Raw genomic sequence first — 23687 nt, 5'->3', positions numbered from 1 at the left:
ATTTATGGAAGAAAGGTGGCTGCCTTCATCCTTTGAGAATCTGAACACTTTTCCTTCACCAAAAGTGAAAGACTTAAGGAACAAACAAAAAAAAAATCTTACCAGTGATTTTGTATTTCTTGAGGCACACATTTTAAACTTTTTTTTCCCCCTAAAGCAAATGGAATGCATTTTGTTTAATCTTTCTCTACCATTTTAGGAGAAAAGCTGAAGTCATGCTTGGACATGGATTGTTCTCTTTGTTGGCTGAAAGGCTGATGCTTCAGACAAGCTTATTCACCATGACCACATACAATGTCCTGTTTGAGGTAGTCATGCACTGTAGTTAGGATCCAATCTTTCTAATTACTTGTAAGACATTGTTAGAAAATTGCTTACATATTTGTGCTGATATATTCCAGATGACATTAAACCTTAGTGTGATGCAGCTGAATGCTGCTTTTTTCCCCCTGAAAGCTCACTACTTTGGATTTATCCCCTCCTTAACTTGGTTATGCTCATTATGAACAATTCTGGATAATGAGTAACCTGTATGTCTCAACCAGATGCTCATGTAGATGTGGCATTTTATTATAGCAATGATCTTGCCTTAGGATAATTGCTTTGCTTAGATTCACATTCATCTTCCAGTGTACTTTAAATAACAGTATGCACTTAAGAGAGAAATAAAAGAATAAAGTAGCGTATAGAGTTTTAGAAACAGGATGAAATAAATTATCAAGAAAGTTAGTGGGGATTTTTTTGGATGATTTTTAGAATGATGGTGATTGTGCTGCATCCAACTATTTTTCAGTAAGCTGTCTTCATGTACATTGATATGGCATCTTCTTCTTTCTTGCTAGATTCTGACTGAACAAATTTGCACTCAAGTAATACATAAACAACATCCTGACCCAGATTCAACGGTGAAGATACAAAATCCTCGTAAGAATGATACACATTTTTAAGTGCTACTTTAAGAAAAGTCTGCTTTGAAGGAATCCCACCAATGAACAAGCTTATTAATTACATTTACCAGTCTCCTAATCTCAATTTTACATTTTTTTTCACTCTAAAAGGCAGATAACTTTTATTTAGTTGGAGTTACATACACAGTATGTCTCTATAGCTTTTTGAAAGACATTTTATGTGTCTGTAGTTCATAACTCACCTTTTTTTTGGCTGTGCAGTCACATTATGAAATGGTTTTTCAAGACTTTTATGCACAAGATACTTTGATTTAATACATGTTAGGAGTCCAGCAAAATTCTTAATGCATTATTTAGTGATGTCAGACTAAATTGCCTAAAATATGGAAACACCTTTCATCTTAAATTACATACAGTATGACAGTGCTAGATGGGAAATAGGAGAAATGTATCTGCTCACTGTTTTGGTTAGCTTACTTTATTGGAAATATCTTGATATGAAACTTTAGATGTCTTTTGAACTGAGAGAAAATACTGATCTCCTTTCCTGAATTATATACATTATTAATGTGCTCTGTACATAATACAATGGACTTATCATAGCTTTGGGAGTTAACTTTTTTCTGGAGAAATAACAGATTTTTCGCTTTCGTAGCTGCTTTGTCACAGGTCACAGTTGTAGATTTACTTCAGGTGGAAAGTTGGGGAAGAGAAAAGAAAGCAAAGCAGATCTGGAGGAAAGAAATTTGGTTGCATTATGCCATTTTCCTTCTGGTAAATTCGTATGAGTCAAGAGATGTTAGCTTGTTTCTGTTGCTTTCTCCTAAGATTTTTGGAGTTGACAGTCACTACTCTGGTCAGTATAGACTATGTGGGGACTGAGTTGATTCTAAAATTATGTAGGTCTGGTAGGAAGAGTGACTTCTAGAGTCCCTTTTTTAGATCATTGCTGTTATCAAATAAGGAATTTCTCTTTAAAGAAGATGTACAAGATGAACTGCAACTATCACAGTGACTGTGTTCAGATTACACCCTAATTCATTTACAAAGTTGACTTCTTTTAAACTAACAAGAAAAGTCACTGCCCCTCTGCTTCAAAAAGTGTGATGTACCCTGAATTTTGACCTCCTAAAAATACAGAAAACATTGTGATCATAAGAGATAAAATTTTATATTAGGAATGGTTTTTTTATAACAGAAACTGGTAAGTTTAATTGGAAGTTGGTCACATTCTTTCAAAATTCAGTATTGTTAAAGTAGAGCAAAATCTCATAAGGTAGAGCATTTTTCTCATATATTGGTTTTCTAAAGGATGCTTTTTTATGTGACCCTCATGTAAAAATTATTCTGAGAGATACTGATAGATTGTAAGTTGTCATGCAGTAATATTTGTGTTCCTTAAACATGATAATTCAATGAATTCCATTTTCTTTAGAGGCATGCAAATCCCCCTGATGAGTGGCTAGGTTTGAAAAGTATTGGAAGAAGGGATTTGTTTTACTTAAGCCTTCTTCTCTAATAGAGATATGCTTTTTCTCAGCATAAAACTTTTTTATGTGGTGTCACTTTCCTTGTACAAACACTGTTGAAAGAGGCCTTGTGTTTTATGCTGTGCTTAGTCCTAATATTTTGTTACTCATTAACTGTTTTACAGAGATTTTGAAGGTTATTGCAATCCTGATCCGTAATTCTCCGCAGTGTCCAGAAACTCTGGAGGTCCGGCGAGCCTTTCTCTCAGATATGATTAAACTATTTAATAACAGCAGAGAAAACAGGAGGTAAGATGGCTTGCTCTATGCACAAGTATAGAAAATAAAGTCTCCTGGTAAATTAAATTCATGAGGGCAGATACAGCTTCATTGCTGTTTCAGCAAATTCTGTACTCTAGCAAAGTCTTCAGTATGAAAAATTAAAGAAGCTTGCATGTAGCAATTTTTTAAAGCATGTTGGATTCTTGACTTAGCTGTTGTATATATTTCTAAGATATATTTTATAATATGATTCAATAGCATGTTTGTGTTTTGCAGGAGTTTGTTGCAGTGCTCTGTCTGGCAGGAGTGGATGCTTTCCCTTTGTTGTTTTAATCCAAAGACTTCTGAGGAGCAGAAGATAACTGAGATGGTGTACACCATATTCCGGATTTTGCTGTACCATGCAATAAAATATGAGTGGGGTGGCTGGCGTGTATGGGTGGATACACTGTCAATCACACATTCAAAGGTGAGATTAATCAAATTTTAGGAGCATTTCCGAAAAATGTTGGTGCTGGTCTTGCTTCTTAGTAACAGCAGGAACACAAGGTGGCGCACCATAGCTATTCATCAACAGAAATACCTTTTAGTAACATCAAAAGGCTGTAAAACAAATGAGGAAAAAAGCAAAGAAATCCAAGTTAAGGCAGATGCTTCTGCTGTTAAACTGTCATGGAATATGGGGTGAGAGTGAAAATCCATGCAGCATGAATGAGACTATTACCCTTTGTTTTTGTTCTGTCTGAATTTTGTTGTTACAACCAGAGTTACATCATAAAAGTTATTAGTGGTTCTCTGAATGAGGCACAGTAGTACAAAAGGTATTTTATACTGCCTTATTCTAAACATAGGAGTGAGGCTAGTGTGGGCCTCAGAATTATTCTAGTTATCAGAATATTTTCTTAAAATGAATTAAATTATAAATTACCTATTTCTAAATGTGTGCAACTTAGCAGTGTGAAAAGGACATCTGTGAATCCAAAAGATCACTTTATGATACTAAGGAATTGTTGGCATTTCTGAGGTCTTGGATTTTGAACAAACTTTTTTCTTAGAAAAGGTCAGTCTCTGCAGACAGCAAGAACCTTGTTATTTTGCAGCTCTGTTTATTGCATTCAGAGGCCCATAGTGCATTCTTGGGCTATGGGGAGACAATTGTAGAAATCTATGTAATAAAAATGGGTGAAATAACTTTACTAAACAGTCACGTAGCTAAGTGGAATTCCTGTGCAAAGTGCCCAGGGCCACATTTTAACCCTTACAGAGATCACATTTTTGGTGTCGGACCAATCTTAATACGCTTTTTTGTCGGCTTTACAGTCTTCAAAAAACCATTTTCCTCTCTTTGCCCCAAGATGCAGAGGGCATGGGTGAATTGTACAATGGCAAGCTGGAACCAGAGTAAAGATCCCTAATATGCTTTTATATAAAACTGGCATAATTTAGTATGTGTATGGTTGCTGGGAATCGCTGGGAGTTGTCCCTGGGGAAAGATGGAGAGGTGAATAAAGGAAGACCACCTTTTAAACTCTTAGTCAGAGCTTTGGTGTCTTGAATTTAGAAATCAGCTAGCACATTATCTTATAATCTGTAGTTCTATTCCTAGACTCCTTTTGTAAGATAATGTAATGTCAGAAATCTCATTGAAACAACATCTATGTCAGAAAGGTTATATGGATTTTTGGTCATTCTTTTCAGTGACTTAATGTGGCTAATCAATGATGTAGAGTTCCTAGAGAAAAAACCCCAAGATTTTATTGTGATGCTGTGGCCAAATGTCAAGAACAAAACCCTGCAGTTCTAGAAAAGACCAAAAAGTAGATAGATATAGATAATGTTGGTCTGGTTTATTAATTTGTATTTTAAGGGCTGCATGTTTTTGTGAAATGCCATAGTGAATGAGAAGATACTTCAGTCTGTGTTTCTCATTTTTGGTTCCTGGCATGCTGTGATAGGGAGGTGTCCTTGGTTGTAGGATGAGTAACTCCCTGTAAGTTTTCCCAAGTCTAATTTTTTGACTTCCCGGTCAATGTATAATATCTGTCTGTTCTTCCAGCCCATTTCAGAAGACGTTGAGTGATCGCAAGTTTGGAAGTGTGTGAGTGTGGGCAGGGTGTGGTGGTCGAATATTGAACGACTTATAAAGGAATTCAGTTTTTTTGGACATCAGTACTAATACTAGTTCCAGAAGCCTAAATGAGAATGTTTAAACAGCAAAAGCAGCCAGAAACTAACTTGACAATATTGATATGAATGATGGTGCCATTATCAAGATTTTAAAATTTCACCTTTATTATGCACTTTTCATTTGAACTTCTTTTGTAATACATACAATTCATGCAACTAGCGATGTAAAACTAGATGATTTTTCAGAGCTGCCTCTTAATTACATAAACATAAATTAGGATAAGTCACAAAAAAGCTCTTGAAAAATGTCCTTATAAACAGATAATTATAATGATTTTTTAATCCTGTTAATTTTACTTATTTTAAATAGTCTTGTATCCTGTTTTACCACTATTGAGATTCATAGAGATTCACACATAACCTGGTGTAGACATAATTCAGTGGGCAAATTGTTCAATGCTAAGTGCATCTCAGATGTTTTTGATTTCTAGCATGCTTTCAAAGTAATGTGGGAATTATGGGAACAAAAATATTTCCTTAACATTGCTAGGAAAATAACCAGTTTGGATTTTTCCTATTTCATCTCTAATTGTACTGGGTTACTACTTATTTTTCCTTTTTACAACCCTCTGTGCCGTTTGTGCCACTAATTTATAACACCATTCTATGATAAAGAACAAGTACATAAAGGACCAGTGTTACACAATTGGATAGGTTTTGCAGAGCTACACATCAAGATACATGCAGCTGCTATAAAAAGCCAAAGAAACTCAATTGCAATTTTATTGTCCAGTTTGATAGATTTCCTGCCACCTTTGTAGCAGGGAAGCTGTTTGTCACTGTAACCCTCTCCTCCAACAGCTGCACAGCATTTTATAAGCAGCAGTGGCTTTTCCAGCGTAATTGCACTGCATTGGCTTCCTTGCACTCAGAATTTAGGTGTGTACGTGTGTGCAACCTTTTAAAAGCCAAATTTCTTAGTATTACTCATGTATTTTGTTAATTTCTGTATTATTTTTGATGCTTTCCAGATATTAAACCTTTAAACAAAGGTGTTTAATCTGTTGCTTCTAGTTCAATGAAAATATTATTGGAAAAATTAAATCACAGCTCCAGTTTCTTCTGACTGGCCAGTGTTGAATTTATGAAAGCATCCAAGAACTTCTGTTTTTTAAACATTGCAACCATGCTAACTCAGTCTTAGATTTTTATCTGTCTAGTCCTGTTGCTTTTTACAAAGGACCAATGATTTGGGGGTTAATAATAGGAAACAAGTAAAGGGTGGTGGGAAAGTTCCCTTTTTAACCTTTCAGTTTCCCCAGGTTTTAAAAGAACAAAATTATTTATACAGTGCAATACACTTCTAAATTATCTGAATGTTTTAGACTGGGAAGACTAACATCTGCTTATTTCAGGCCCTTAAATATATTTTACTACTTAAAAGTTGATTCATGTTGCCTTTCTGTTAAAGAAAATATATTCAGGTGAAGAATGATATTTGTTTTTAGTTTTTAGTAGCTCAAGAAATTTTCAGTGAGTAAGACTCGGAGATGTTAATATGTGTGAGCTGCAGTTCTGTTTCTGTTTAAGTGGCAGAATTTTATTCATTGATCTGAATGAGAAGTAAAATTTTAAAATGTTAATAGTGGGACCTTACAGTACAGTCTATTTCTAACTAATTGTCAGTTTTCAGTCTAAAGTACACTTGTAATAAACATTGTGACTGTTAAGTAAATTTGCATATTCTTTTGTGCCCTGCTTGTTTAATTTAAGGGAGGAGAAAAAAAACCCAGAGCATTTATGTGTACTATGTTTGCCAGGTTTTCATCACTGCCTGATGAGGGAAAACTAGCAGAAGCTGCAGAGATTGGGTGGTGGGGGAGTTAATATATGGTGGCAATTCAAAAACTAATTTGCAGAGAAGTGAACGTGGCTCAGTTTTAGAGGGTAAGAGGCCATTGGAATCTGGAGTCCAAATCCTGTTGGCATCCAGGATTTGCTAAGGATGCTTTTATCTGTTTTTTATCCCTGTCATGAGGGCAGGAGAGTCTCCCACAGCAGAGTTCTTCAGCTCCAGGGAAATTTGAAGGCTTCAGGTGTTCTTCAGTCCTCTGCAAAGTGTATCTGCATTGCCCTGAGGGGAAACAGAGGTACCTGGCCCAGAGGGTCATTGTACCACTGATGGTTTTTGGTTGTCACTTGTGCAATGCCTGATATGTCAATGAAACAAAGCTGGGAGTACCCTTGAAATCATTCACTATTATGTTCATTCTAATGGTGTAAATAGTTATTTTTAATAAATATTACTTATTCTACATAGAAATTTTTCTCAGCTTGTCACCTGAGTTATGGAGAGCAGAAGGAACTTGGAGACTGAAATGTGCAGCCTACTTTAGAGCTGTGCACCCCCCAGATGTGTTGTGATGATGCAGTCCCTCACCTTTATGAGGTGTTCCCTTTTTATAGGTTCTTTTGTAGTAGATGTGTGGGAAGGGTTTGCTAATCAATGGCTGGAGGGAGAAGAAAGTATTTTCATTGTTCAGCAGGCAGAGATGTGTACCAGTGATGGGCTCTTACACATGCAGTGTGTATGGTTAATGGGGTCCTCCATCTCGTTATTCACTTGGTTTGAGAGAGTGCAATGTCATGAATAAAGCTTCAGGATGCTAACATTTGACTAATCCAAACTGAAAGTAATGGGGATAGAATAGAAGGGAGCAAGGTAAACTGAGAATTTATAAAGCTGCAGAGAAGCCTTAAAAGAAGAGTGTAACAGAAATTTGCTTCTAAGTGTCAGAGCTCTCAAAATGAAGAATTACAGAAACATTAGCAGTAGAGAGATCTGGTGTATGAAGAGGCAAGTAGCTCTGAAAGTCTTCCTAAGTAAAGAAGACTTGAGGAGAGAGAGGATTCTCATCTCTATGACTTGGTATAAAAAAATCACAGAAGATGAGTCGTGTGTCTGCAGCCTCAGGAATTGATAGTGGTTTTCTTTGCTGTTGCTGCAGTTTGCAGCAATCCTCCTCCATAATTGCAGCTACCTCTGTTCACATTGTGGGGCCCGAATTAGGTCTCCTGGCCATTCTCTAATGACATCTCTGAAATGAAGTCTTTGCTGTAGGGCTGCCAACAATATATGGAGATACTGGAAAAGTATGGCAAATGTGAGCAGTGCATAAAACCTGTTGCTGGGCATTGCAAAAATGGGGTGATAAATGCTGAATTTAGTTACAGAATATTTTTGTTACTAGCTAAATATCAAATCTGTAGGAGATAGGGTTTGACAGTCCCTTGAACTGGAGGAATGGTGGCAGGGATTGAGATAGTGAGAAAATACAAACCTTGAGATGATTGTGTGTGCTCATGTCTTGCTATTTAAACTCATTAAAAGCAATAATTTCCTTAGTGAAAATGAGCTAATACACGTTCGATATGCAATTTGAATTTATTGTTATGTGATGATGTAACAGTAAGCTGTACCTTGACTTGATTTAAATTAAAATGCTGTCAACATGCATAAAATTCTCCCTCAGAATAGCAGGCTTTTATGAATTATATTGACTAGTACTTGCTTTCTTATTCTAGAAATTATTTTTTTTCCTCAAGACGAGTTAAAAAAAAGGCGGAACTCTTGCTATTTAGGTGAAAATGCAAGATACAGGAACATGAAACCATCTTGGAACAGTGGTTTCCCCCCACCTTGTACATCATTGAATGTGTTTCTGGTGAAAGTTTGGACTCCTCCTTTAGAAACCTCTTATCCTGCAAAGTATATTTTAACTTGCTTTGCTTAACTTTCATCTGTGAACCACTCAGAAATAGCCCAGAGATTCCTTAAGTTGGTGGGTTACAGACCGTAACTCACTGCGTGGTGCACATAATACCTTTGTATCTTTTCCTGTGCTGAGTAGAAAATTAGTTTTGATATCTCTGATAGTGGTATCTCCTGTCTAAACAGGTCTGTTTGTGTTTGGAGATTGGATTACACTTTTGAAACAGTTAGTGTTAGTAGAAGAGAAGTGGAAACAGAAGGTCAATAAAATCCTAGTTAAGATTTAAAAAGTTGTGATGCTTTTTGGAATTATGAAGAGTTTATTCATTTATTATGAAGAGTTTATTTAAATCAGCACAGGAGCTGGTTTGCACTGAGCAGACTCTATAAGGAATTGTCTGACCTGTCTGGCAAGATATTCTTTTCCTCTCTCTACTGTATGAAATTGCCCTCCTGAAAATGGAAAAAAAAGGCAAAAATATTAATGTATAATTAAAATATTTTCTCTAAGTTCTTTAATGCAAATGTCAATCATCTTACCCTTTCTCATTGCTGTATGCTAATTTTTCTCCTTGGCAATTAGTAAATGTTGGATGTCAAATTAAGTTAAAATTAATGGCAGAGGCAAATGTTGCAGTTATTAGCTCACAAGTGTCTTCAACTGGTGGTGCGTATAGATGCATTCCAAGCATTGCAGACAGCTATGGATTAACCATCAAATGATGGTGAAGATTAATGATTGGCCTTTTAGCTCACTAATTTAGAACAATTTCTGGTAATTAATTTTGTATTGTCAGCTTTACAGTTGCAAATGCCTTAAGGAAAATAAAAAATTACTTATGTACATTTAAGGTTCTTCAAGGTAGCAGTTGTCTCGTAAATTGTTGTGTGCTTGCAGATCCTAATGTTTAATCTTTAATACCTTCATGTACTCTGTGCACTTGCTTTTAGTAATCGTAACTTCTTCATTTTGCATTTTTGTTGGTACTGATTTTGTTAACCTTAGGTGTTTTGTTTTGTATGTAGTTTGGCTTTGTGTACTTGTGTCCTTCATAAATGCCACATCATGCAATAGAAGTTGTGGGGGAAGAATTGTCTAGTGCCTCTGTTATAGTATCACAATTTCTTGGTTTCATGTCAAACCAAATTACAGATTGATATAGTGATCAGAAGTGTTTATACAGCCTTTCTGAAAAGCTGGATTTTACAAAGCAGAATTTCTGAAATTTGTATCCTTTTGTTTTATAGGAAACCCCCAGACTCAATATTGATGTTAGAAAAATACTGTTTCATGTGGTCTCTAATTCTGTGCCTTGGTATTTTGAGTTTTATTTAAAGGACAGCATTTAGTACATTGTAACATGAATTCTTGTTGATGTTTATGGTCAAAGTAGAAATTGCTATCCTCGTTGAATGGATTTTGGATGTTTTTGGGAAGTGATATTTTCCTTTAGTTCTATGATGCCTAATTTTCTTCACTAGTGTTTCTCTCCTTACAGTTTCTTGCATTGTTCTGAAATCAGTGTAGATTCTTATCAGATTTTGCTTGGATTTATGTGCTCATAAGTTTACATTACCCATCTGTGAAGACAAGTTGTCGGTATTGACCTTCTTGCTGGTCTTTGTTTCTATTTCTTTTTAGTAGCAATTAAAAATCCCACAGTGCACAGTTTCATTTTCAGTATTGCTCTATGTTGTTTTCCAAAGCATTGGCTGTTCCAGGTTGCAGATGAAATTGATTGTGAAATGGTATTGCAGGCCCGTACCATATATTGTGTTTTTAAATGTTGAAAATGTGGAGGAAATGTGGAGGTTGGAAATGTCAGACAGCCTTGGCTGCAGTGACCATAAGATGGTGGAGTTCAGGATTCTGAGGGGAGGGAGGAGAGTAAAAGCAGCCCACAATCCTGACCTATGGAGAACAGATTTTGACTTATTTTCAAGCACGGTTGATTTAAGGCTGTGAACCAGATGATCAATTTGGCTGGTACGGAAAAATCTGAAGCTGCAGTAGGTTTTTGTTAAGGGGATGCTGCAGGGCTTGGTAGCACACTAGAAAAAAGCATTGTACCAACTGAGATACAATTGACTGCCCATTTCTCCAAAAGTAGTTGGCAGCCCTACAGACTGTGTTCATGGAAAGTGAGAAGCTATAAACTTGGTAGCTTTTACTCCTACATATGAGTTTAATGAGATTTACACTGGAATGATGCATGAAAATACAGATGTTCACACTGTTAAATATTGTGGGGCAATGTGCCTTCTGGAAAGTACATGTAAGTTTTGCTGAAAACAAACAATGTCATTTTCAGTTGTTAAATGTCTCTTTAGTGCTTTCTGGAACAAAACTTTTTAGTAGTTTTGGAAATGGAGGAAGCAACAGGGAGAGAGAGAGAGGAGGGAAAGTTAGCGGGAGATAAGTTCAAGTTGTTAAGATTCCTTCTTCAGAAAAGTAGTGATTAGACGTGAAGTAACAGCTTTGCCTAGTCATATTTTGGAAAATAAATGAAAAGTGCAAGTGACAGCTTATTAGCATAATCTATTTTGTGTTGCCTTCGACATTCTGATTGTGGTACAATTCAGAAAGTATTTCCAAAGTAATAATGCCCCCCCACATGCTCTTTTTAGCAAAACCCTAGAATCAAATAATTTATGGATCCATTGTGATTGGATGAACTTTCAATCAGTTGTAATCATTTACACTTTTTTTTTTTTGTATATAACTGAATGAAAACTAGTATGTGAAGACTCTTTTTTTTTAAAAAAAAAAGTAGAATGAGATATCCCACTTCTGTTTCTAGACACTAAAGTTTCAACTAAATCAACTTGAATGAATAATATGCTTCAGGTCATATTAAAATAGTTTATTGCTCTTGCAGCGCTTGAATATACTTGATTGATGGAGAAAATAGTACGTTAAAAAGCTAAATATTGATATCACAACCTGCCAAAAATTATTCTTGACTTTGCTCTTAGATAAGATCTTTGCTCAAAGATAAGCGTTGCTTATCTCTGATTTGTTAACTGTAATTTCTAATATATTTTTAATCTAAAAAGTTTGCTCTTAGATGAGATCTTTGCTCAAAGATAAGCTTTGCTTATCTCTAATTTGTTAACTGTAATTTCTAGTATATTTTTAACCTGAAAAGTTATTTTTTGACTCCTCTGTGTCATCTTAAGGGAAAATATTCCTACTGACTAAGCATCACTTTGAATACCATGTACACGGAATTTTTAGATGAGATCCAAATGAATGACCTGAGTATGTAAGAGAATAAGGAAATGTGTGTTTGGATATTTAGTGGAGTGCACTGCTCTACTTTGCCTATGGAAAATGTTTATGATACAGAAAATTATTTAAAAAAAACAACCCTCAGGTAGAGCTTATGTTGGGAAAATTTTGAGAACTGAGTTTACAGATAAACACTTGTTTTATGGAATGTAAATCTAAATCCTAAATGAAAAGGTATGGATAAACTAAATTGAATAACAGTGTAATAAGAACTTAAGTTAGGCTAGTGATATTTTATTTTTTAAAACACAGCTATTTATTTGGGCAAATGAGTTTTATTAGTGTGCATATAAAGAATTTTTCTGTCTGGATATTTTTTAAATACCTAGAAACAACAATAATATTTTCAGCTAAGGAGTAGAGAGGTCTTTTCACTTTAATCAATTTGTGTAGCTTTTCTCAGACTGAGAAGGGGTGAATAGTACTCACCAAAGGAAATGGTGAAATTCCTCTGGGGAATTTTAGGTATCGTTTGGGGATCCATAGGATTCTGGCTTTGTTAGGTGCTTCTCTCTGCTCTGACTTTGTGACATTGTACTTTTTAGTGTAAATTTTCAAAAGTTTATGTATCTTTGTGGATTTTTGAGCATACTAAAGGTGCTAAAAAGATGTGAAAGATGTCACAGCCTCCCCCTTCACAAAAAAATTGAGGTTTTCAAATCTGTAATTCTGTGGATCTTATGCTTAGGATGTCCTTTAGATCAGAGTAGTTGGGTTTTTTTTTTTGTTTGACACTGGCTTTACTTTTCTTTCTTCCTTTTAGCCAGGAAAACCAGGCACATGTAAGAAAAACTTGCTGTCAGTTGAAGTGGTATCTAGTGTGCAGACTTTTTTATGAAAAGGACAGCATCCAATATAAATTTGTGATTTGAGCATTGATTTTGTTTTTTTTTTTTTTTTTCCCAAGGAAACAGTCATTAATATATAGTTTTTAATATCTTTTGAACTCTGTTCTTTTAGGTAACTTTTGAAATGCACAAAGAGAGTCTTTCCCAAATGTACAAGGAGTACCAAGAGAAAGGAGGTGAAGGGAGTGGGGTAAATTCTTCAGCTCCAGTTAGAACAATCTCTGGGATTAGAAAAGAAGCTGAAACCAAGGGAAAACAACAGTCTTTGGAGTTAAAAGAAAATGCTGATGCCCCTTCGTGCATTATTGATGGTGATACAGAGTGCAGAACTGAAAAAAAAGAGAAAGAAAACTCATCAGATGGCAGCCAACAAACTCATTCAGTGTCTAATCATAAGGAGGAATTAGAGGGGGAGGATATGGGTACTACAGAGGATTTAAAAGCAGTGCCTTGTGTGGAATTTTCCCCAGAACCAGAAACAGCAAAGCCCAGTGTCTCAGAAATCAGTACTGGGATAGCTGAAGCAATTGAAGATTCTAATAAAGCTGATGAGCTTGTGGAAGAAACAGTTGCTGTCATTACTGCTTCTTTAGCCATGCAAATTCCTGTGGAAGGAGGAACTCCTACAAGTCCAGAAAAACCAGCAGTAGAGGTGGAAGATGAAGATGACTTTGTTGATTTGAAAGATGAAAGTAGTTTGCCTTTACCTTCAGAAGAGCTTGCAGAAAGGAACAAGGAATGTGGCTCTAATGCAAGTGAAGTGACAAAGCAGGAAGAAACAACAGAAAAGCAGCCTGAAACTGGGCTTTTTAAATCTGAGGGTACTGAAGGTGTGGATGAGAAGAAACAAGAACTGACTTTGCCAGAGACGGTGAGTTCTGCAGTTCTAGAAGTAGTAACTCAGCCAGATTCAGCAGGAAAAAAGAAGCTGAAGGAAGGAAATGTAGTTACCAGTGAAACCAAAACAACTGTGGAAAACATAAATACACACGTAGCAGAACCTGCTGGAGCCTCTGACAAAAGGATTGCCAAGCTTGATGTTTCCAGTGTTGCATCAGATACAGAAAGACTGGAGTTGAAAGCTAACACAGGTCTAGAAGCACCTCTGCCACCCAGATCCATGCCTGAGGTAAATTCTACCTGTCATTCCTCTGTCTAGCTTAAAAATAAAAGGAAGGTTTTTTAAATGAATTTTTTGAGAAAGTGTACCTAAACATTCTGGGGATTATAATGTGTGTGATTTTTTGTGTTATCTATAAAATACTTTTAACCCTGGGTTAAAATAGCCACTATTCTTATAATTTGTGTACTGAGAATTCTCCAAGATTTATGTACATCCACATATGAATGCTGATATAAACTGAGTATTTGGCTAGATGGACATAGGTTTGTCACTACGTCATGTCATCCTACCTTTTTTGTACAAGTATAAATTAAGACTGGGCTTCTGTTGTGTGCTGCAGTGCTCCAACCTCTAGGCTTTAATTTCTAATCCAGCTTGTGATGGTTAAATAGTCATGTCTCTGAGTACTTCCCTTCTGCAGACATGCTTCCTAATGGATGCTCTTCAATCTGCACCATTCTTCCTTAAAGGAGGAAACCTACTGTCTACAGCAACATATTCTCCCGCCCTGGTAAGGTTGGGTGGCTGCTTGTGAATACCTAGACTGGCAGGTGTGGTAGTGCAGCTGTAGCCTAGTTTGTAGTTTTGGTATATCCATGAAATAGCATTTGTGTAATAGTTTTAGCTTTATTTGGAACCATGTACACAGTCTGGACTTGTTGGATATCCAAAATGTCAAGTCTGTTAAATGCATTTCAGTGTGTGCCATGAGAACTAATAACCAGAGTGTGGGTTTTGTGTTTTGTTTTCTTTTTTGTCTGCAAACAGTGCATTCAGCCCTCAAGGCAGCAGGTTTCCTCAGGACAGGAGCTGGCTGCTCCATCAGATGGGCAGAGGAGGGACACGAGGTCAGCTGTGTTCCGTATTCCCGAGTTCAAGTGGTCACTGATGCACCAGCGCCTGCTCACAGACCTGCTCTTCTCCATAGAAACAGATATTCAGATGTGGAGAAGGTATGTCCTGTGCTTTATGTGGAATGATCCAGACTGGGTTCAATTATAAGGGGCTCATTGACTTAGACTCATGGACATCTGGTGTTTTACTCATTATTCAATAGCCTGACTTATTTTTAGACCTACACCAAATTATTCTCATATATTTTTTTTAAGACTCTTTACAGACATAACTGTGTATTGGTTCAGGGTCTGCACACAGATTTGGACTGAAATCCTGGCTACATATAAGTCAGTGGCAGTCTTGCTGTTGATTTTTATTCAACTAAGATTTTAATTTTCCTAGATTAACTTCTAGCAGGGATCTGGGACGTAATCATGAAGATCTTTGAAAACAACAGTAATTCTGCAATTTAATTTTTAATAACAGTTTTAATTTTAATTTCAGTTTAATAACAGAAATAAAAGGGGGGTCCACTGTTAGCTTATAGTTGTGAGTGTTGAATTTAAATTGAACTGTATAGATGTTCTGATCTGATAAAAAGGAATGTCAGGATGAAGAAATAGTGTAGGTAAGTGATTTGAACAATTTAAACTGAATTTTTGTCTGACGATAATTTTTAGGATATGTTTAAGTTAACCTATATATAGATATAGCTAAAATATATTTCTGTTTTAGCCTCTGTTTTGGAAAGTTTGTCTAAGTGTTTGTGCTTTGTTGATTTTTAATTTCTCTGAGAAATCCTTATAATTTGCTTTAGTTTTCCAACACTGTTCCAGGAGACTTTATTCTGTTTCCTGATATAATGACTTTTGCTAGCAAGCAGTCATAGACCAGCCTATAATGTATCTTTATACAAATGAGGATTAGCAGTCATCTTGGTGATCTTGAGCAGTTTATGAACAGAAAAGAAATGTAGTTTTAGGTTTAGACTGAGATGCATCAGTTGATCCTTAAGTCATGTATTATTTCCTTCCCCACTGCTAAGTGTCTGGTTTTAGTTTTGCAAAAACATAAATATTTTAAAATACCCCAAAAATAAAGCTCTATTCTAAATGTCTTTTTTTAAAAAAATTTTTGGACAGCCATTCTACAAAAACTGTGATGGACTTTGTGAATAGCAGTGACAATGTGGTGTTTGTGCACAACACGATCCACCTCATCTCTCAAGTGATGGACAACATGATCATGGCCTGTGGTGGTATCTTGCCATTGCTTTCTGCTGCCACATCTGCTAATGTAAGAAATTCCATTTTTATTTAAAAATTCCTCACTTGTGGGAGGATGCCTTTCTTTATGGAGTGTATTAATTATTATATCTGTCCTTTTGGGAAATGGAAATGCATGTGGGGTGTTTCCATAGGCATCTCTTTCCTCCCTTTGCTCCTTCCAAACTTTTCCCTAAGATAAATCAGGTGCTTGCCTTCTTTGCCTGAAGACATAAAAAAATTTCCTGCCTTTGTTGCCCCACAGTGGTCTGGAATGGGATTAAATCCCAATACTAATTCCTGGAATATGAATAATTATTACTTTTGAATGTGACTGATAGTGGACTTCCAGCACACATTTTTCTTCATTTACCGTGCAGGAATATTATCTTTGGGAATAGGTAAATATTGCTTTCAATTTTTCTCTGCGTAGCATGAATTGGAGAATATTGAGCCAACTCAAGGACTTTCAGTAGAAGCATCTTTAACATTTCTCCAGAGATTAATCAACCTTGTGGATGTGCTAATTTTTGCAAGCTCTCTTGGTTTCACTGAAATTGAGTCTGAGAAAAATATGTCATCTGGAGGAATTCTGCGACAATGTCTTCGTCTAGGTAAGCAAATACGGCCACTTAATGAGCATAGGAGCTAGCAGTTACTAAGCAGTTAGCAGCTGTTAGCTTTATTTTAGTTTCTGTTCATTGTTTTGTTAAATCAAGATTAAATGTAATCATACATTAAGATCTTCTACAGTTTTACTGTATTCTGCAATGCATATATACATATTCCTCTCTAAAAGTTTAAATAATATAAATTAAGTTGGGTAGCCTGTTTTCATTTTATCCACGAGGATATTTCTTTTGCCAAAATTCCCCAAATAATCAAGACTGAGAATATAGCAGTTTGCCATACTTAGATAAGAGGTTTAACACTTGAAGGTATGAAAACTAGAAGTGTAAATTTCTGAAGGGTTCAAATGGGGCAATAATTGTATCCAATTATTACAGTATGCTTGCTTCAAATTGGATTGAAAGAAAATGTTGGGTTACCTAAAAAAGTAGCAAATATTCTGAAAATGAGAACATATGAGATCATAGCAGCATCCAGGTAGTTAATACAGGAGGAGAGAATTCATGCTTAGTTGCATGTGGTAAGACGTCTTGTAATGAAAAGTTTGATTTGCATGAGTGCCAGAGCAGCTCAGAGCCTCAACAGTAAGTAGCCTTCCTCTCCCTTTCTAGGCAATTAAAACTTCGTGCAGGTAGAACAAGATTTATGGGATGCAAACAGTTATAGAGGTGGGGTAGTTCTTTTTTCCTTTGAAAATAAATATTAGAAGATGAAACGGGGCAAAAATGTGCAGCTAAAAAAACCCAGTTGTGTAACTTCAGAACATTGAGTCCAAGAGTAACAGGGTATTGTGAAGCAAATGTTCCCATTTGTTTCACTTGTCTTCTCCCTTGCAAATTTGTGAAATTTAGCTGTCTTCACCCTCCCACCCTGTGGCTGTATGCATAGTAAAATTACTCACTTTTGAAATTAGTCACTTTGAAGTATGCATTAGATACAGCACATATGTTCTAATAGTTTAGCATTCATTATTAGTTATAAATTATTAAACAATTTTGAGCATTGGTTTGCAACTGTCCAAAACTTATGGAAGCAAAGTATTTTACTGATGTGTGTCAACTTTTTAGTTTTAAGTGGTAAACAGAATTATGTTATACATTTCTGTAAGGGAATATAGAACAATACTGCTTCTCAGAGTAATTTTTAATGTTTCTTTCCCCCTCAAGTATGTGCAGTAGCAGTAAGAAATTGCTTGGAGTGTCAGCAGCATGCACAGATGAAGCCTATTGGAGAAACTGGGAAGAACCAAAAAGCAGTGCAAGGCTTTATAGGATCAGGAAAGTCTGCAGCAAAGGCAAGTTTAAGACCACGTTCAGAAACACAGAAGTCAATAATGATTAGTCTGTACAGAGGGATAAGTTTTTAAATTTGTACCTGCACCACTGATATTTTAACAGACCTGAAGTGGGGTGGTACAAACACTGGAAATTAAATCTGTCCCAAGAAATGGCCAGATTTTTTCTGCTTTAAAGATGAAATGCATATCTGATCTTTCTGCTCTAGTTATGACAGTACGACACATGGTGGATGATTATACACACTTAATGATTTTTGGTAGAATGCTTTTAAACACAGGAACTTAAACAATTTTTTTTTTTTAAATAGAGTCCAGTGGACATTGTGACTGGTGGCATTTCTCCAATACGGGACCATGACAGACTTCTGCAGGATATGGATATTAATCGCCTCCGAGCAGTAGTGTTCAGAGATATAGTAAGTAAATAATGTTCTTTTCTTTGTAGCTGCATTTTTGCTTGTATCTGCTGAATGCTTCCTCTGTGTTACAGAGTTTGGCTAAATTGGATGTACAAAAAGGGAATACTGCTCACAGCAATTAGGAACTCGCAATACTCTGCAACTGTTGTAGTGTTTGGGATTGGAAAGAGGTCGAGAGGTGAAACCCAACTGTCTCCTGATCTAGCTCTTTGTGTTCCTGAGAACTGATTATGTGGAATTCTGCCTGTTGTATATTAATTATGTTGTGTTTAGTACAAATATGTACATAGACAAGCTACTTATGTATCATAAACATGTTTGTACATTTTGAAGAAGTCACATTCTTCTAGCTAATTAGAAATTAGAGGTCATTTCTAATTCCTTTACTTCCCCTCAGAGGAGCCAATTTGTGTGCCTGTGCTGTAAGTATGCATATGTTTTTAGTCTTGAATTGACTAAAAATATCTTTGCCCTGTGTCAGCAACTTTATAGCTGATATTGAGGAAATTGAGATTGATTGCTTAAAAAAACCACCTCTGTAAGCAAATACAGCAGCTATAATGGCTATGAGTCATTGGTGGCCACAAGCCTGGACACCACAACTTAGTTTACAATAATTGGACTGTTTAGTAAGTGTAATGATTTATACAGTGGCTTTTTTTTTTTTTAATGTCCAGAAAAGTGAAGGATTTTGAGTTTTATCTTTACAGTAATTATTGATTGAAGCAAGCTTCTTTCAACCCTTATGTCAGTATCAGTGTACAAGTGAGTAACAGGAAGTGACTCTTCCATACTGATGGCAATTAAAGTAATCCTAAGGATTCTTTCAAGCATATTTTGTGAACCTTTTTTTTTAAAACAAACTACCAAAACAACACCCACTCACAATCTCTGCTTTTTTGCATATCTAATCCATCAGGCTCTCTGTTTCCCAATAAATATAAAATGGTGCAATAACTTTACTTTTTGGCTAAGGTGTTGAGCTGTGTGGGAAAAATAGACTTAGAAAGATCTGGTTGGGAATAGTTTTTTGTCTGAGCTGTTTACACTCTCATCTAAATGTTTTATTTGCATGCAGTGTCTTACATTGTATTCAGCGCTTAGAATCAGGAATGGCATAATTTGAATCTATGAGTTTTACAGCAGGAACTCTGATGGAATCCACTTATCCACCAGCAGCAGTACTTACAGGGTTACATGAATTTTATTTCAAGCAGTTCTTCAAACATAGCTGAAAAAATAAGGAAGGGTTGGTTCTAATTCACTGGATCATCACTTTATTAAGTACAGTTAGAAATGGTCTTGAATATTCATCTTGAAAGAAAATTCTTTATAATCCTTACCAATGTAGGTGGCTTTCCTCAATCTCACACTGTGATTATTCTATGAAAGTTAAGATTTGGAGTCAAGTCAAGGGAAAGATAGGTTGTTTTTTCAGTACAACAGATAGGATCCACCTGTGTTACCTGTTCTTAATAGAAAGTTTCTCATAAACTCATATCTCATATCTGCCAGAATAACTTACTAAAGAGCCCTTCAAGGGATAAGGAGCTTTGATAGACACTACAATCATGATAAAATGAGCTTTATCGTGTAACTTAGTGTCTTGATCTGCTCAGAGGACAAAATTGAATGTTACCTGAGCCCTGATGTGAATGAGGGGTGGAAAACTCCAAACACTCATTTTTTACTGATTAGTCAATGAGGATCCAAATACTCTATTGTCCTGTTACCCAAAAGTGTATGAAACTTTTTTTCCTTTGGTAGCCAAAAGGGACAGGCTTAGGCTAAATCTTAATGTCCAGTTTTCCCTCTGTTTCACTAGGACCAAGTGAGTACTCTGGGGAGGAACCTGGCATAGTTCATATTAAGATTAGTTTTCAAGGTTTTCCTAAAATCTCTTCATAAAGTTACAGCTGTAATGCAAATGCATATTAGTAAATTCTTATTTAAATTATATGTAGTAGATGACATCCATCTAGACTATCTGATAATGAAAAAGACCCTTAACACTTGTTTTGGAATTTTCTCCTTTCCTTCATTAATTTGTTCCAGTTGTGTAGAGTATGCATGCCTTGCAAATGCATATCTTGGCATTTTTGAGGAAATATAACAGAAGAAACACCTGTGAATAAAGGGGACTCTAGACCCTACACTAATTTGAAACATGAAACCAAAACATACAACCTTAGCCAAAGGTGTCAAATACATGAAAAACGAAAGGATTAGTGACACTTGAATACAAGTGCTGTATTCCTTAGCTTTATAGGTGAGACAAACTGTGACTAGAGAATAGTGTTCTTCCATTGCTGACATATCAGCTTCCTCTTGGTATATTTATGGTTGTGCTGGGCATACTTCAGGAAAAAATAAACATGCTGCTGAAATTGTAATGGAAAAATCTGTGTGTGTCTGCTTTTTACAGGAGGATAGTAAACAGGCTCAGTTTTTGGCTTTGGCTGTTGTATATTTTATTTCTGTGCTCATGGTTTCGAAATACAGAGATATACTGGAACCCCAGAATGAAAGACGACCACCAAACCAAAGCCAGTCACTCAAGGAATCAGAAAATGAAAATAATGAGACTCCTGCTGCAGGTGAACTGTTAATTATTTTGCCAAATTAAATAACTTTGCTTAAAATGCTTTAGAAATCTTCTTTAGGACCAATGTTGTGAATGCTTCTCCGTTAATAATGACCATAAAATGTGTTTTCTGTTCTTTTGGTATGAACAGTTGTGGAAAAGCCATCTGCTGCTCTTGGTGCTTCAGCCTCTACTGAAGATTCAGAAAATACAGCATCTATGCAAAGAAGGGATTCTGGTCTTGGGGAGGAAGCAGCTCCAGCACAAACAAACAGTTTGAGTGGTGCTGCTGAAGCAGGACCTCAGAGTGTTAGTGCAGGCCCAGATGCAGTCAGTGAAGTCCTGTGCACACTTTCATTAGAAGTCAATAAATCTCAGGAGGGCGGAAGTGAATCAGGAACTGAAGAGAGTAAATCTGTGGCTTCTGTGCCAGCTGCAAAAAATGTCAATGTGAAGGACATCTTGAGAAGCCTGGTGAGCACACCAGCTGATGGGACTGCAGTGGATGCTACTCTTCTGCCACCAACCTTCCTTGGAGTTCTTGGTGACGGAGCTGCTGAGCAGCCTGTGCAGTTCCATTCCTTTGACAGGTAATGTAACATCTGAAATACTTAAAAATGTGATTTTACTAAAGATATTTGTAAAGAACAGGAAAACCCACGCTTCATCAGAGCTATTAAATGTAGCACTGGCAGATGAGGACTGCTGTGCATATTTAGTTGGCTTTAAAGAACTCAAGAAACAAAACAGACATTAAATAACTTAAAATAATGATATGTAGATTAGCAGGTGTATTCATGACAATGTTGTATCTAATCTCTGTAATTGTGGACCTGCAAAAGAATACCGGCTTACTAATAGTTACAAATGGTTCAAAAACAATGGAATAATCATCTAGGTGTCCTTCTGCCTAGAGAATATTCCCATATTCACTTAGGAAAATAGATGTGTCTTCTGGTGCCAAAGGCCTACTTTAACTCTTTTCGTTATTCTTTGGGCAGATATTATCCCTAAGCTGCTAGATTTGCTTTGTTGTAACAGCTTTTTGTTTCATTGTAATAAATTTCTGCATTTCTTAATACACAAATGCTGTAGTGGATTCAAAAAGGAGAATTCCTGCTTTTTCTTTTTAGGATGAAGTCACTCTTTCCTGGTAGTAATTTTGGTGTCCCTTGTGTCTCAGTCTCATTAGCTCCTTATCTTTTCCCAAGCAGAGTAAACCAAGCCGCTTTTACTAGACTTAGTGCCTTTTACCTCTTCAGGATTCCCAAAAACTGCAAAGAAAAGAAAAAAAAGAAAAGAAAGACTCCTGTAACACTTGCATTCCTGCCTTTAGGAAAGCCATGGTTATTTCCACAAATCCTGCGGTCAGTCTGGTGCAAGGGGATCCCTTGTTCCCGTACCAGTATCTGATCCTCTGTCGATTCCTAAACTTCCTCTGGCTCTGATGTCTGTGCAGTCTGTGGCTGCCTTGTTCACAATACCAGCTGCCCCACGACAAGAGGGCAGAGGTGCCAGGGGTGTGGGTGTGGCTGTCACTGCCTGTCTGCTCCACTCACACTGGTTGCCCTATCACTGCAGGGGGAAGAGACAGTGGTGTCTGGCCAGATGAGACACAGATGGGGTGTGCCAGCATTTGGGCCCTTGCCCTTGTCTCAAAGTAAATACTGTGTTCTCCCTGTGATGCTGAACAGGAGGAATTTTTCTGGGAGCAGGAGGAGGATGGAGGCAGAGGGGGAAATGAGTAGAAGGGGGACACTGAGTTAGAACTTGCCACACCTCTCTCCCCGCTGCTGCCCAAGTTCTTTCGGCACTTCCCCTTCAAGGCCTCTCATTGCTCTTTGCTACAAGTGATGTCAAATAACAAAATGTTTTAGTCTGTGATAGTGCTTTTTTCTTGTAAAATTCCTAGTATTAATTGCTGCGTGATTTCCGCCACGCAGATGACATTTGTCTGGAGATCTGGTACAGAAGTGACTATTGCATTTATGAATTATTTTTTAGCTATTGTGGACACCAAAGTTTTGTGGTGCTTGTGCTGATTTGAATTGGTGTACAGGAGGTTAACTAGACAGGAAGTAATTGGGCACTTGCAGCCCTGATGGCTGACATAGGTGGATTACACCTATGAAACCTTATCAGAGGAAGCTGTACAATTTAATTTGATAACATGTACAGTAATGAAATACTGGGCATTGGTAGCAGACCTTCTGTCACTTGCAGTTCTGTGTTCTTCTTCCTGTATAGTTACAAAGTCACCCAAAAAATAACAAAAAAACCCCCCTTAAGTTGTGGAGTGTTTTATAAAGTGAGTTACTGAAAAATTGAACTACTTGCTGTTCTGCCCTTTTACTTTTCCACTGCCCAGTGGACACTTCTGCTTCCACCTTCAAAGTGCCAGCCATTTGTAACAACTCTTAACATTCTTTCGCTTAGCCTTGATACCAAATTTCTGCCTTGCTGCTCAAAACAAGGTGGTCTGATGAAGGAATATATACAGGGGAATGAAGAGGATGCATGGGTTGAAGCAGTGGACAGCACTGTGCTTCTGAAGAGAAAAACAGAGTTTTGTAGGGTTTGTGTAGCTGTCTGGACTGCTCCACAGTGATAACTTGTGGGCATTACTTTCCAAAGATTTTTTTTGTTTAGTAGGAGGGGCTAAATACATGTGGAAAAGATCATGAAATAGTATAAAATATTTTGTCAGTATGTTAGTGACTAGCTAAAGTTAAAAAGAGAAAATAACTGTGTGTGAAACATTAAAAGTTAAATGGACAGGCAAGTTTCATGGCCACTTGAAGGTGACTCTATGTAGTGAGACTGCTTAAAATACA

General features: G+C 36.6%; 1 protein-coding gene across 1 annotated transcript in view; it reads left to right on the top strand.

Moving 5' to 3' along the window:
• LRBA (LPS responsive beige-like anchor protein) overlaps positions 1–23687 on the top strand; it is a 365433-nt gene that overhangs the window by 58951 nt on the left and 282795 nt on the right. Inside the window, exons 18-29 of the mRNA XM_053974943.1 lie at positions 200–308; positions 843–924; positions 2563–2686; positions 2936–3128; positions 12811–13827; positions 14590–14774; positions 15801–15954; positions 16357–16537; positions 17720–17847; positions 18159–18266; positions 20695–20866; positions 21005–21443. Of these exons, the coding sequence (XP_053830918.1) occupies positions 200–308; positions 843–924; positions 2563–2686; positions 2936–3128; positions 12811–13827; positions 14590–14774; positions 15801–15954; positions 16357–16537; positions 17720–17847; positions 18159–18266; positions 20695–20866; positions 21005–21443 (2892 nt within the window). The remainder of the gene's footprint in view (positions 1–199; positions 309–842; positions 925–2562; positions 2687–2935; positions 3129–12810; positions 13828–14589; positions 14775–15800; positions 15955–16356; positions 16538–17719; positions 17848–18158; positions 18267–20694; positions 20867–21004; positions 21444–23687) is intronic.

This window comes from Vidua macroura, chromosome 4 (genome assembly GCF_024509145.1).
Source record: "Vidua macroura isolate BioBank_ID:100142 chromosome 4, ASM2450914v1, whole genome shotgun sequence".
NCBI lineage: Eukaryota > Metazoa > Chordata > Aves > Passeriformes > Viduidae > Vidua > Vidua macroura.
The sequence above is the reverse complement of the archived record's forward strand: the minus strand, read 5'-3'. Positions and strand labels throughout refer to the sequence as shown.